General features: G+C 39.3%; 1 protein-coding gene and 1 long non-coding RNA gene across 8 annotated transcripts in view; both read left to right on the forward strand.

Moving 5' to 3' along the window:
• Nucleotides 1–15,014, forward strand: part of LOC117947508 — a 1,113,976-nt gene that overhangs the window by 109,374 nt on the left and 989,588 nt on the right. The window lies entirely within an intron of this gene.
• dock3 (dedicator of cytokinesis 3) overlaps nucleotides 1–15,014 on the forward strand; it is a 45,463-nt gene that overhangs the window by 1,642 nt on the left and 28,807 nt on the right. For all 7 annotated transcript variants that reach the window (XM_034876328.1, XM_034876329.1, XM_034876332.1 and 4 more), the window contains exons 2-7: nucleotides 4,778–4,861; nucleotides 6,456–6,496; nucleotides 8,499–8,554; nucleotides 10,470–10,566; nucleotides 12,087–12,235; nucleotides 14,231–14,315. In XM_034876328.1, coding sequence (XP_034732219.1) covers nucleotides 4,778–4,861; nucleotides 6,456–6,496; nucleotides 8,499–8,554; nucleotides 10,470–10,566; nucleotides 12,087–12,235; nucleotides 14,231–14,315 — 512 coding nt within the window. The remainder of the gene's footprint in view (nucleotides 1–4,777; nucleotides 4,862–6,455; nucleotides 6,497–8,498; nucleotides 8,555–10,469; nucleotides 10,567–12,086; nucleotides 12,236–14,230; nucleotides 14,316–15,014) is intronic.

The raw sequence follows: 15,014 nt of genomic DNA on the forward strand, positions 1-15,014 counted from the left end.
ACACACACACATACACACCCATACACACGCCCACTCAAATATACACTTCGTTTGGAGGTATTACATTTGTCATGATCGAATCATAAATACTGCAGAATAACAGCCATTATATCAGCATTTATAGTGGATGTACAGTAATCTTATCGCATTCAGTCGTTTTGTATTGTCATCCACGCATCCGTTTATCAACCATAGAATCACTGCAGGGTTTTCAAACGTAAAAATATTGGGGGTTTTAACGGGGGGAAGTAGTTTTGTCTGGGGAAGCAACAGTTCGGCGCAGCCTCCGCGTCACAGTGCAGAGTGACCTGGCGCTGTCCACGGTGCTGACATGTGGAGGTGACGCTGTCCATGGTGCTGAAATGCGGGGAAGCAGAGCCGCTTTGTATCTACACAGTACATACTGTACCTTGTAATACCAGCCCACATTACTCTAGTACAACAACCCCCCCCCCCCTTCGCCGTATACATTGTAACGACATGGTTCAATATGTCTCCAACACCATGTAAAGAAGCCCACACTGCTATACTTTGACTGGCAATACAGCACCTTACATACTGTTAACATTTCCTCTTCTGCCTCATCTTTGTTATTACTGGCACCTTTTTGCATATTTCCCTATCTTATTTGCTTATTTTGTCATTGCCTGTAAATTGTCTGTCACCAATATTGCCAATATTGCCATACACCAATATGAAACTGAGGTCTGGTCCGTCAGCAGCCAGCCAGGCCTTTCTTTTCTCCTGTGCTGTTTTAATGGGCTCTATTTAAACAGGAAGCAGTTGGAGACCACCTTATTAAACCTTAATGTCTTTCTTAGAATTGCTGCCTATTCATTATTTTTGTGTGTTTATGCAGGAAGTAATATTAGTTTGGTAATCACTTGAAAAGTGGCAGTGAAGGCCTGGATTGTATGTGTACAGTGGTGATGCCCAGCTTTTCCCACTCTGGAACTGCAACTGATAATTATTTTAATCACCAATTAATCTAAAAATACGTGTTTTGTTCCTTGTTTAATATTTAATCGGTAACATGTCAAAAGTAGCCCAATATAAACTCTCATTATGCAATAAAAACAAAACATAAGATAATTGTGATTGTGTAGATTGTTAATATTTAGATTAAAAAAAATTATAGCCAATTAATCAATTCTCAGTACAGTCTTCTTGAAATTTCTCTTTTTGCAAATGAATCACTGATGGATGTCTCTTATATAAATAACAATATTGCACGATTTTCTTTACTCTTTTATTGGAGAGAGCTCTGACTGTAAGTCGGTACCTGTCCACATAAGCGAGAGGGAAATGAGTCAGCCGGCTTTCTCTGTGGCCACATAGACGTTGCTCAGGCGCAAACTACTGTAGCAGTACATGAAATAATCACGCAGACTAGGCCACCATTATCTAAAATGGACAGCTCGAGGATCAAACGTGTTCACGACCAAAAGAGAGATAGAGCTAATGTTCAACTGATAGTGGGATTAGAGAGATTAATGTAGCATTTCTCGATGTATTTTAGCCATGATTTTAGTGGAAAGTTGCTCAGCTTCATTTTGGTGAGCCCTTCTTGGATTCATCAATCAGAGGCTCACAAAGTTCATTAACACTGTAGTTTTCTGTACCTTAACTGCACATAAGCACTATAAATATACATATGTGTTCCATGTGTAATAGTCATGTACATGGTCATTTAAAAGTGCTTTAGGATAAGGTCATCATCTCGCAGCTACACAGACCCCTGCAGCTGTGTAGCGTGCCTAGTTTCTGTGTTACTGATTTGGAATCCGATATGGTAAAATGCTCCTCTGCCTCTGTGACAGAAATCCCTAGGTTAGCAAGATTTCAGCGCAGTAAATTGTCTGAGTGAGTGAGTGAGTGTGCACTCAAGTCGTGCTGAACCAAACGATTCAGTGGGCGAAGCCAAAAGGCCGTTGTGTAAATTTTAACTTTGCTGGATCTGGGACAGGACAACTCAAGGAGGACCTCCATGGTCTTCATAACCATATTGCATTACTGAAATGGTTTAAGGAATCACTTGGTAAGCAGATCAAGTGCAATTGTACCAGTTATGGTTAAGACTGGAATTAAAAAGATAAGTTAATTTCAGTTCTGCAGTGTAGATGAGAACACTGTCCTCTTTAATCAAATGTTTCTCAGTACACTGGTGCTATGGGCACTCAGGTGGTTTAGCAAAAAATAGCAGACAATTTAATTCATAGTGGTGTTTACTGGCAGGTTTTTGATGACATCTCTCCTCTCTGCAAAATATTTCTCCCTTGTCTCTCTCTGATTCTAATACAAGGCCAGTCAGTAGGTCACACATGCTTTGTGTTGAGCTTCCCTATATTACATAAGAAAACATATAGATACATATAGATAAGAAAACCTTTTTCGAGACATGGCAGCATGTTATAATATTTATAGTGGAAAGTGATGTATGTCCCAATTCATATGTTGTAAAAGAATAACACATGTTTAAAAAGAAATTATAGCTTACATATTGGACTTGGCTTGACCATAAAAATCCCAGAAAACAGGAAAGTAAAGGGTAGACAAGGGAAATAGTTCAAATTTCACCCTGGAGATATTTGCAGATTTTATTTTATTTGTTGTTGTTTGGTGTGTAGGAAATATGGCGGATAGAAAAGTCACAGTAATCTGACTTGAACACATTCAAAACTGAATAGTATTGCAGTTGCTAATGTGATGCAAGTGTATGCTAGTGTGTGAACCAAGACCAACCATTGCTACCTCCTAAGGTTTTAAAACTTATTTTCCAATTGTGCTCCAGTTTATGTCCGCTCTGCTGAGTCTAAACTACGATGCTTGATACTCAGTGGGTGATATTCCGCCTATGACTATTAGTATTAGGTCACGCTGAGTGATACCATAGATAGTGTAAACTTCAATGTCAGAACTTCTGCATAATGAAATGAAGGAATATTGCTTCTTTTAATTAATTATGAAAAAGCTTTGCATCTCTTTGCTGCCATCAAGTCACAACCAGATAACTCAAGGAATCCAGTCCCCATCATGTTGTTGTAAGGTTGCCACTTTTTAACTCTAATGCTTTTTAGACCTTTGATGAATTTAAGTGTTGTATGCTGTGGTGTCGTAGTGAAGGGAATACAAGTTCTGACAACCCAAAGCCCAAACATAATGGGCCCCCCTACAAGGTCTGTGGTAATCTTTGATATATGGATGAGTAGACATATGTATTTGTCACAATGGAGGTGTTGTGAGGGGAGAGTAAAGGGGAGGACAGCAGGACCCTTCTCCTGGGCTCAAGCACCACACTTCTTACAAGTGAGTTACTGGTTACACAATAGCAGACATAAGACACCATTTGGACTGAATGCAAGTAAATAGAGGGACAGTCTGGACTGATATACTATTTCTCAGAAGAAATGTTTGCTTTTGCCAACATTTTTCACTGCCTGTCCTGTCAGTCCTTCCAACATCCTACGTTCAACATGTTAAAGTAAGAAAATGAATCTGGTTGGTTAGGTTTTGTGGATATGCTAATGCTCTGGACCTTTAAGACACAATGAAAGCGTGTTTAAACAGCTTGGAGATTTTGTGAGGGTGGACTCTGAAAATAGGAACCTGCTTGATGCGGCCATTTCTCTCAAAGATGACAAGCTCATCTTGTTCTGACCTCCGATTTAAGAATTTTCAAATGGTTTGAGTGCAGGTTTTGCAATTCAAATGAAATAGAGGCCATAAAGAATAACACTCTCACATAAGAAATACTCAACTCTGGTTCAAAAAAGGGCCCGAGGCAGACTGAAAAGGGTGACAAGATGGTTCTTTAAGTCTATCCATCTCTCTGACGCTAATGCATGCCCAACACGCTACTTGATTTAAACTCTTGTTTCATTCATAAGCTTTGCCATTTTAAAATGCCCAGATCCCTGCCGCAGGTACATTGGAGAAATCCCTCCAGTTTGTAAATGATCTGTTGCTATAGTAACCCAAGCACAGGAACTGAGCACTTATTACCCTCAAACAGGCAATGGAGCCCAAGACCCTCCTCCTCTTCCTCCCCCTCACTGGGTCCCCTGGCTAGTTCATTAGCATAATGATTCACACCAAACTCTCCTTGAAGGGCCACCCTTTGTAGGTTTTTAAAATCGTCAGTGGAACCCTGTCATTATTAAACACATGTATCTTTACTGAGGCTTGTATATTTTATTTTACAGAGATGCACAGGTAAAAAAGCAGGCTCCAGAGGCCATCCTATGACGAAGGCCTTTACTGTAGAATCTATCCCCTAAGCATTAATAATGTAAATCACAGGATGTTTGTGTGTGTGCTCTAAGACTGCGTGATGCTGCATAAGCAGGTGGCATGGAAGATTTATGCTAATACCGACTTATGATAAAGCAGTGTTTACTACTTAGCAGTTTGTGTGGGCTCTATTTCGGGAGACAGTTCAATTAACTTAACATTCCACAAAAATTAGGCCGCTTAAGAATTAATTGCCTATTAAAATGACTACACACTTTAGGGTGGGAGCTTGTTTTCAGTTTGCTAAGCAGTGGTTCCTGTGTGACATTCTGTTTAGATGTTTGCATTAAACAGCTTATTAAAAGCCCCTCTACAACCCCAAAGCACATGCTGTGGAGATACAGCAGTGTTGGGGGTCACCTTGCATAATCTGAGGTCACATAGATGAAACCAAGCGTTGATCTTTATCCGTATTGTAATATCTCATGACAGTCAACTCCTAAAAGGTTGAATATTTGAATGATTGTTTTCTTTTTAATCTGCACAGTGATCTGCAACTTCCGGTCATCAATATGTCAGGCCCTGGTCCTGGAGATTGGGGAAACTGTACAGATTTTGGAGAAGAGTGAAGGTAAAGAACTCAGATTGCCTATGACAATGCATACTTGTGTTAAGCGGGTAACCGTTATTGTTTTTGATGATGAATTATAGCAGTTCTATACCGCACAAAGATCTGCAGGTATGCAAAGTTGACACAACAGTTATGTGGTGGTCATTTTCATCCAGGGCCTCAATGTCCTCCTATTTTATATGGGAATTTTTTTTTTTTTGCTAGTATTAAAATGAAATGTGTTAGGCCAAAAAATGTATATTAATTTTGATTTGTCAAACTTCATTGCCTGCAGCAGAGGCTTCAAAAAGAGCATTTAGGCCTTTATGTTGCATAATTAACTATTCTATAATTAGCTAATAAACTCCTGTAAAGATTCCTGTGAAAAAACGATCTATGCTGGTGCTAATTATAGGGAATATAGAGGCAATGCTCTCAAACACATTTTAGGTAGTCTGTTCAGTTCAGTTTGGAAGCAGTTATTTATTTCCAGATACATTTTCTTGAAAGACCTCCAACATTTAAATAAAACTGCAAAACAACAGTGGTGTTGGCATTGCTTAGAATTCCTCATTGGAGCAAAAGAAACTACGCACTATAGCTTTAAGCCCACAGTATTTTAAAAATTCTGCTTACAACACTGTTTTAACCACAAGCCTAGATTGAACTGCACTTGATGGCACAGTTTGATTTTGAACCAATGAAGGTCTTGAAACCTCTAGACAAACTGCAAACTATGATAAATACCAGTAACAGCAATAATCCAAACATACTGAGATAATTGTATGAAACATTTGTTAAAATGTAATTACAGTACTGTTTCAGTGCAGCCAGTGGTGTCTAGAGTTATGTTATTATATGTTTATCCATCACACTGGTTCAGTGATGTAGCAGAGCTAACTGCTAACGTACGTAACCCCTGCTAACGTTACTGCTGTCTCATATCTGTTAAATAGTTTGTGGCCAAAACATTACCCCACTATGGAGCATCCATTGGAGGTGGTAGTAGCTCAGTCAGTAGGGAGTAGGGTCGCTTGTTCAAGTCCCCATACGGTGGACTGGTGGCTGCAGAGGTGCCAATTCACCTCATCTCTCCATTAGTGCATGTGTCGGTACTGAGCATGTGTTTGTAATTCAGGCCTGTGTGTGTGTGTGATGTGTATAATTATAACAGGGTGTAAATTGTAACTTCCCCTTGTGTGAAATTACAATTAAAGTATACATTATTATTATTATGAAAATGATTACATTATCCACAGCACCAGTTTAAAAGCTAGGCTAGTCAAAGCAGCTAATGCAGGTTTGACAAGTAGTGTAGTGGTAATGGCATGGGAAAACAACATATTTTACTATTAATGTTAACAGGTAAATGTGAGTAAATATATGTTTAAAAACCCTGTTAGCTATTGTTATAACGGCAGAGAATACCATTCACATTGTCATTTCAAGTACAAGCTGATTTGAGGTGTTGAAAAAAAAGAAGCTGGAACACTTCTTGTACCATGATACCAACCATCTTAGTAAAATGGTGTAATGGCACATACTATATACATTGGTTATGTGTTTCACTGTGAGGAAGACAGGTTTTCTGATGTGCACTTTGCTCTTTCTTTAGGTTGGTACAGAGGCTTTTCCTCCAAGAAGCCTTCTATCAAGGTAATTATTTTATAACAGCAGAATTCTATTCCTGCAGGATGCATACAGTAGTATGCATTTAAATGAATTGAGAGTGAACAAAACACATCACTAGACTCATATGTGACAAAAAAGTATTTGGATTTTCTATAAAACCTTTATTGTATTTAAAAATGTCTATATGCACATTAATAAGGCAGCAGACTATTAACTAAATATATAATTGGACAACCAGTATTTTATATAAGGTTAACTAGCATTTTTGAAACACATGAAAAGTCGCCAAAACATCTGTAAAACTAGTTGCCTTGTAACAGAAAGTGGTCTTAACATGAAGGTGTTATTCGAGGCTGATGCATTTTTGTGAATGATAATGTGATGTGAGAGATGAGCAACCCAGAAATAACTTCGTCTAGACAACAAAGACCTTAATGACTGATTAACTTATTGAATAGAGCTTTGATTTGACAAAAATAGAAATCTCCTGACCTGTATTTTCAGATGGGCTTTCATAAAGACATGTTTTACCCAAGTTGTTTTGACTTCGTACACCACATATTCACTACATGTAGTATTATTTACAAATGGTGGAAAAAACTACCCAGCAAATATAATGACAAGAAAAGACAAAATAAGATAAAAGAGATACACTGTATGTGTGTTGCATGACATGCATACTATCTGTAGTTCTAACATTTATTTCCTATTGCAGCATGACACTTTAGAGATTATTTGAGCATCTTGGACGCACCACTCCAAACACTTCTCTCCTGTGCAGAATTCTTTTGAAAATCCAAATTTTGTTTTCCTTTTAGCCAGCAGATGGTGCAAACAGTAATCTTAAAACCATTCATTTGACCAAAAAATGCTATAAAATAATTAAATCCTAGTTGGTTAATTGATTAAATTAAATCAATTGTTTTCTTTAGTGACTTCTGCAGGACAGACTCAACACACACTGTTTTATCTTTGATCAAGGCAGAAAGCAATTTGAGATGGAGGGCTGGATGGAACGATTCAATCCAAACCTCTCACTTCACAGTTTGTGCATGCAGCATCATTATGATAAATCCGGCTCAGTAAGAAAAAAATATAGGTGCAGAACTCTGATTATACAACACCATCACTGCTGACAGAGATCAATACTCTGCACTGCAGTAAGTGGTTATTATATACCACTGACACATCTGCTTCCCAAATGATTGACTGTTTAGTAAAGACAGTTTATTATGGACTCCATCCTTTATAACCTGTAGCAGTGCTGGAGAATTAAATATCCACAATACAAACGTTAGAGTCATCAGGACCATGAAACATGAGAGCGGCAGGTAACTTTCTTCTGTTTCATAGGTTTCCTCTGCTTTAAAATAAAATGTCAGAAGCTGAAGTGTTATGTGGTGCTGCTCTAATGTTTTAAATCACACAAGCTGTCCAGTCCTTGTATATGTAGGTGTTAGTGGCTACATGCTGTCCTTCTCTACTCCCATCGGCTATTTACAGTTCTTACTAACACCCCTCCATTTTGTTATGTACTCTGCTGCCCACATTCAGTCGCCCCCGTACTCTCTCTGTGCTGAGAGAATTAGTTGTGCTCACTGTGGCCAATTCTTCACATCTGGCAGATTAGAATAAGAAAGATGAACTGCAAGGGTGGCAATTGGCACCACTCAGTCTTGCATGCCCTTCCCCTGCTAAGCCAAACCACAATAGGGCTCCTGCACTTTGCTCTGCCTCTCGTCTTTGTAGTGGAGCAAACAGTATCCTTTTTTTCGTTGCATGGCAGAAAATGTCAGCACGTAGCAAAGCGGAAATTGTTGAAATACTAAAGGAAAGATCTTGCATTTCCTTCAACATATAATGTGTTGCCAGCAGTATTGCATAATCCTAACTCAACACAGTTTAGGTCGTTCTACCTAATAACAGAAACACAATACTGTATGTTTTGGTTACATGTAGCAGGAGGATTAAGAATGTGATCCTGTCCCACTCAGTATCATCTCTGCTCTTTCTTCTCTGTCCACAGGGTATTTTCCCAGTCAGCTATGTCCACTTGAAAAAATCCACAGTGACCAACAGAGGGTAAGTTGTATGATGACGTGTTTTGATTTGAGCTGGCACAATATCATAATTAGGGATGTACTTATCCAACTTTAAAAAATAAGTACTTGATAAATATTGACAGAGCATGACTATCGGATGATCCATTCTTTAAGACAATTTCCACGGCACAGCTCCTGATATGCATGCACACACTCCCTCTCTTACTTACTCACACTCTCACACACACACACACACACACACACACACACACACACACATATGTACTGTACACACAGTGGCGGTCATCTACCGTTCCCGTCACAAAAGCCGACCACGGCTGTAGAGGCCAGAATAAAGGCAAAGACAAAAACAGGCAGCAAAGCTCTTTATCAGCCTAAACTCACGGATGTTAAATCTGCAGACTGGGAGCTGTGGCTCAGTGTGGACTGGGAGTTTGCTGTTATTTCACCACCCTCCAGATGAGCTACCAAATAGCTTGAGGACTCTCATTTACACTCAAACAATTAAAAGCGCAGGCTTGGAAATTAACATTATTATATTGCTCGAGAAGCTGCACTTGTGCTGTCTCATGAGGTTAATGAGGTGAAACACCTACTGCATATCTGTAGTTCTCCCAAAGCATCCGTGCCACAGACAATCACCCCGACTCATTGTGTAAGGGATGGATATGCTTCCCTTGTTAAAAAAACAATGTTACTGTATCAGAGATTATTCTTTGCAGTATAGGCCGGAGCTTAGCGAGCAAAGCACACAATTTCACAAGAGATCTAACCTTTGGTTTAATGTTTCCCGGTGCGTGTGGCCACAAAGGAAGGATGTGCACCACCTCTGTTCCTTCCTTTGTTATCTCTTCGTCACTTCATAGCTTCTTTAAAAATCTGACTTCAAGCAGTGACATTAATACATCTGGTTTTGTATGTGTGAATATGTGTCAGTTTTTGGCAAGTTACCTGAAAATTTACAATTTACACATTACATATTATTCATTCAAAAAAGTAATTCCAGTGCTTATTACTCAACAAAAGAAATCAGTTACATTACTTGTTACTTAACCCGTGGCGACTAACCGAGTCCCTGAACCAAGTTACTAATTTCGCCTCACAGCAAGAGCATCCGGGTTTGAACCTACTGGCTGACTTTAGTAGCCTGGGAAAACCCTAATAAACTTCAGTAAAATTTGAGATTTTCTCTACATGTCAGTCTGGCCAATAGTCCACTTAAGCCCAATTCCAATTTTTCAAATTTGAGACACCAACATGATGACAATAGTTCAGCGATGGCAAGCAGCGTTTTGTTTACATTCAACATGATGGCCACGGAAGCGCAGCAACTTGTTGATGCAGTTGATGCCGCTGGCGCTACTACGTCAACCGGATCGCTGGTCTGATTGGTTAGAGGGCTATCCGATTGCACCAAGAGGCTTTTGAGCAGCATCGGTTGGTGACGCCCCTTTGGAAATGAGTTGTGAATTAACCTTCCCCAGACCCACTCTCAGTTACAACTGTGAAGGGTCTGGTGTTAACCAGGGTACAGCTTTAGCCTTTCTGGGCGGAGTTTGCATGTTCTCCACATTTTAGGGGTGGGTTTCTCTGCATTTGACTTCCTTCCACAGTCCAAAGACATGCAGGTTTGGTTAGTTGTTGACTCTAAATTGCCCGTATGTGTGAATTAGAGCTATGATCAGGCCTTGAACCGGTATGATTTCTATTCAAGCCTGACCTGAACCTGAACCACAGCAGCAGATTTGGGTAAATCGATCCCAAAGAAAAACACAGTCTCTGACATGCGCCTTCTCAAATGACCAGCACAGTAACTGTCATAATATGCCATATTAAAAGAAGATTGTAAAACATTTCTCCACATTAATCAGAGGTGTGACATGTGTGTATCATTGTGTGGACTCACATTCATGTACATGTTTCTTTTGCTGCAGCCTGTGCGAGACGGTGGTGCCCCTCGAGGACCCTATTATCACAGAGACCACCTCCACACTGCAGGAATGGGGGGTATTGTGGAAGCAGCTCTATGTGGTCAGTGGCACTATATTTAACACATCACATTCATCTTAAAATATACCTTAGGCAATACACATGAGACTTATTCTAACATTACCAAAAGGGAGGTGGGAGAAAAACAGGTTTTACAAAAAGAAATTCCATTCATCTTTGTTTGATTTGTACCCTTTTAAAGGGCTATGGTTGAACAAGCGTGTCCAGTATGTCTTTCTTCCCTTCCCCTAATTAGACACATAGGATGACCAGAAAGTATAGTGAACAGCTTAGAGCGATACAGCCCAAAGTGTGCAGTGACAGCTCTTTAAGATATTTCCCCATAGCATGTCGTTAGGACTGTCACCCTACATTTTCATGTACTATCTATGTAGGGGGGGAAAAATGTTTTTTGGACACAGATAACGGCCTACAGACCTGTCATATGCAATTTTATGCTGTGTCATTCAGCCATTGATTGATTTAAGCCTGCCTCTCATAGTTTCTACATCGTCTTAAGATCCAGCTCTGCTCGCCACCTTTAATCAGACTTTACTTGCTGGTTAAAAGTGATTACTGGGAACCTAAAGCATCCTTAATCCTGCTATGTGTTGAGGGGGCAGGCTGAAGAGGTTGGTAGGGTTTGGAGTTTGGAGCTGAGTGGATATGTTGTAGAGCTGGCAGCAAGTTTTTACATAACCTCTCACTGAGGACTGCTCATGCTCTGTGCAACTAAGGAGCCAGTGGCATTGATGTGGTGATGTAACTTCCTCTGAAGCTCAACTAATGTGAAGCGCTGATTTAACAGTGCTTGTTTTGGTGCTCACCCCCTGAGTGATATGGGCCATGTTGCCACAGTTGCATCCACAATAATAGGATGTAGCATCAGCAAGATGTTAATACATTTGACCTTATTGTTGCCAATTAAGTCATGGTATTTCTTCAGGGAGCAATGGCCTAAGCATAACTGTGTTTCTGTTATAATGTACGTATTTAGCCCCGTAAGGGCTTATCAACCCTGACAAAAATCTTAGTTTTTCAGCAGCCTTTGAGAACATGCAGTGTTTATCCTCATTAAATTCACACCGTCATAGTGGCAGCGCTTAATATTTGCATTTATGTAAACAAACCTGGTGGTGGTAATGTGATAATGTGGGCGTGTCATGCCATTCGGGATAACAGAAAGTGTCTGAACTAAAGGTGTTGTCCTTGGTCTTAGAAAAATGGTGATGAAATTCATTACCATAAGGTGTTGAAAGCAGACTTGTGTTTTTTATTAACAAAATGAGTGGGCTTTAAATTTCTGTATTTGTTCTGCTGGCTGCACTGGCTGGCAGAAGCCGTTAGAACGTGATATTCGTCTTGATCATACCTTAATTGAATGCAAAATCAATCATCAAAGTCTGAACCACCTTTTATGCACACATCTTTTTCTCACTGTCCAGCTTTGTAGTTGTAACGTACTACTTATACAGTTATAAAATGTCTCAACCTTTACACAAATGCTGCAGAAGAAGGAAATCACATGTCTTAACCAAGTCATTTTTGGGCTGCTCCAATAGAAACACAAGGTGGATCTATTTCATAAGCTGCGTCATGTGATGAATGAGCTCATCGACCTGCGTCGGCAGCTGATCCAGGGTCACCTCGCTCAGGACCAGACTCGTGAGATCAAGCGGCACATCACCGTACGGCTTGACTGGGGCAATGAGTGAGTTAATCTTGTACTGAGTGCATTGTATAGATATTGGCTACCGAAGAAAAGAATCTGTCTTTGGCACTGGAAAGATCTACAACACTGGATGAGTGGGTGCAAAATAGCATCCACTATGATGTAATTTTATGGTCATTTAGCAGATGAGTGAATCTCAAGCGGCTTAAAGTCAATGCACATCCCCCGGAAGGAACTGTAAAGCCATATTCCTCCTGTTGCCAGTTTTAAACTCCATCCAGCGGAGTCGTGACAGGCATCCATAACAGAGATAAAGATGTGAGGGCTCTAGTTTGGCCAAGGAAGAGCTTTATGTGGAGGGGCCATCTGTCAGTTTAACATAACATTCATTGCACAATTTCACATAAAAGTACACAGATTGAACTATCTGTGTCAATGAAAAAAAAAAAAAACCTCAGAAGTGGAGCAAGAATTCACTGTGTTTTATTCACCATGTGTGTTGAGGTCAGTGCTCTGTTGTGCACACTGACCTGAGAGCTGTAGTGGTCTAATTTCATAGTCATCAGAGCAGCTCTGATAGTACTCCATGATTTGTGGCTGCACAATTTTGTTTAAGTGAAAGGTTACAGCATGTTATACAAGAGCGTGAACCAGAACTGTAAGGAAACAAAATACATTTAGTTACTTTTACTGCACTACTGTACTCAACCTCTTTAATCCCACCGACTCTTCCCATCTCAACAAACTCATGGTGAGTGGTTAAGACTTTTCAAACCCATGAATCCCAATTCCACCAAGAGAGACAAGTGTTTCCGAAGTTGCCAAAAATGTCTAATGGACAAGACTGTTGAATGTGACGGTGCTGTCATGAAAAATGTAATTTTCTGTTTGAATATTTCAGTCAGTATCAGTGATACATCAAACAGTAGCTGGAGTTCTGGAGCAAACGGATACAGATCACAGTTTACACAGAAGTTAAAATGGTTATAAGTATAAACACCTTTCTTTTTAGTTACATTATCATATTTAACATGAAAATCCAACATTTTTCACCTTTAAAACACTATCTAATGATAGGCCTAATTATGATAATAATACATATACTCATTATGCAGGATGGCTCCTTTTAGTGATGTACATAATGTACATTATATCATTGTTTCTTTAAACGGTGCATTAATAGCAGTTTTTAATGTTGCGGGTACATTCAAAAACTTTAAATACTGATTTAAAATGAATACTAAATGAATGGTGTTTAATAAAGTTATCCTGTGTTTTGTATGGAAAATCCTGAAGCAAAAATTTAACATTTTGGGAAATACGCCTATTACTCTTTATATCTTGGCCCTGAGCAGTTGCCAGGCAACCAGCAAGTCTCAAGTAAGGGACTGTGCTTAGCTAAGAGATAGTCTAGCATATAAACCCCCCAGTAAAACAGCAGTTGTTTGTATGGATTACACAAGCAAGAAATAATGTGCAAATTAGTGAGCTTTAGAGGTGCTGGTAGACATATTTTGTTATTTTCAGACAGAGCCAGGTTAGCTGTTTCATCCTGTTTCCAGTGTTGTTGCTAAGCAAATTGTCTTAATATTTACTGTGAGTGGTATCAATCTTCTCATCTAATTCTCCAGCAGAAAGCGAATAAACATATTTCCCATTCCTATGTCAACTATAACTATAGATGTCAGATAAAAGTAAAAAAGTGTGTTTTTTTTCATCTGAAACTGGTTTAAAGTACAATGTAGCATGTAACAGAAAAAATATTATTAGAACCGTCCTCAGGTAAATGTAAAAAGGCATGTTTACAAAGATTTGGATAAATTACAAAGGTTAATGAGACATGTCTCTTGTCATCTTGTGAAGTAACAAAGAATACCAAGATGTTATGCACAAGCTCAACATTTGATTCACTTCCACTAAAAGTTGAAATGCGACATTGTTTGACTTAGAACCTCGTTTTATTTTAAATAGATTCCTTTCTTCACTACTGTTTTTTCTTCCTTGTCATACACCCCTAACCCCCTTTCTCACCAGACACCTTGGCTTAGACCTTGTTCCCAGAAAAGAGTTTGAAATGGTGGATCCAGATCAGATCAGCGTATCAGAGCTACATAAACTGGTATGTTGGGTGGGAATATTCTTGAACCAATGCATGCTTTACAAATTCAACCCATTTATTATTGAATACAATACAGTATTAATTGAAGGATTAAAATGCTATCGCTATCTACTGCAATGACTCAAAGATGCTGTCTCTACCCACTATGGACTTTTTGTAAATTTTTGCAATGCCAAGCCTGTTTTTGCATATAAGATTGTGTTGTTGGATGTGTGAATGTACCGATTATCAAATCATCCATAAGAAGGTGAATCACAAGAGAGTGCAATTCAGCTGTTGGAGCGGCCTTATGCAAACTGTTCTTTATGCTTATCTTACCGCCATATTGCGTTCCTTTTTTTGCATCACGTGACTCTCACAAACATGATTGCCAGCTAGTAATGCAGACATAATGCAAAGGGACAGTCCCAGGTGAGGCTGCGGAAAAATACATACGAACACATTTTTTATTATTATTTTTAAAAGGTTTTGCTTCCTTTAATCGAGCAAAGAAACTAGGGGCATGTTTCTATAAGTAAATATTCAAAAGTGTTTTGGCTTCAGTTACGTGGAGCTTTCATTTGTACACACACACACACACACACACACACACACACACACACACACACACACACACACACTCACACACACACACAGGAGACTTATTGAAGCAGATCCAATTTTAGAAATATGTGATTACAGCACAAATGTTATGAAATC

Source organism: Etheostoma cragini, chromosome 7 (genome assembly GCF_013103735.1).
Source record: "Etheostoma cragini isolate CJK2018 chromosome 7, CSU_Ecrag_1.0, whole genome shotgun sequence".
Lineage (NCBI taxonomy): Eukaryota > Metazoa > Chordata > Actinopteri > Perciformes > Percidae > Etheostoma > Etheostoma cragini.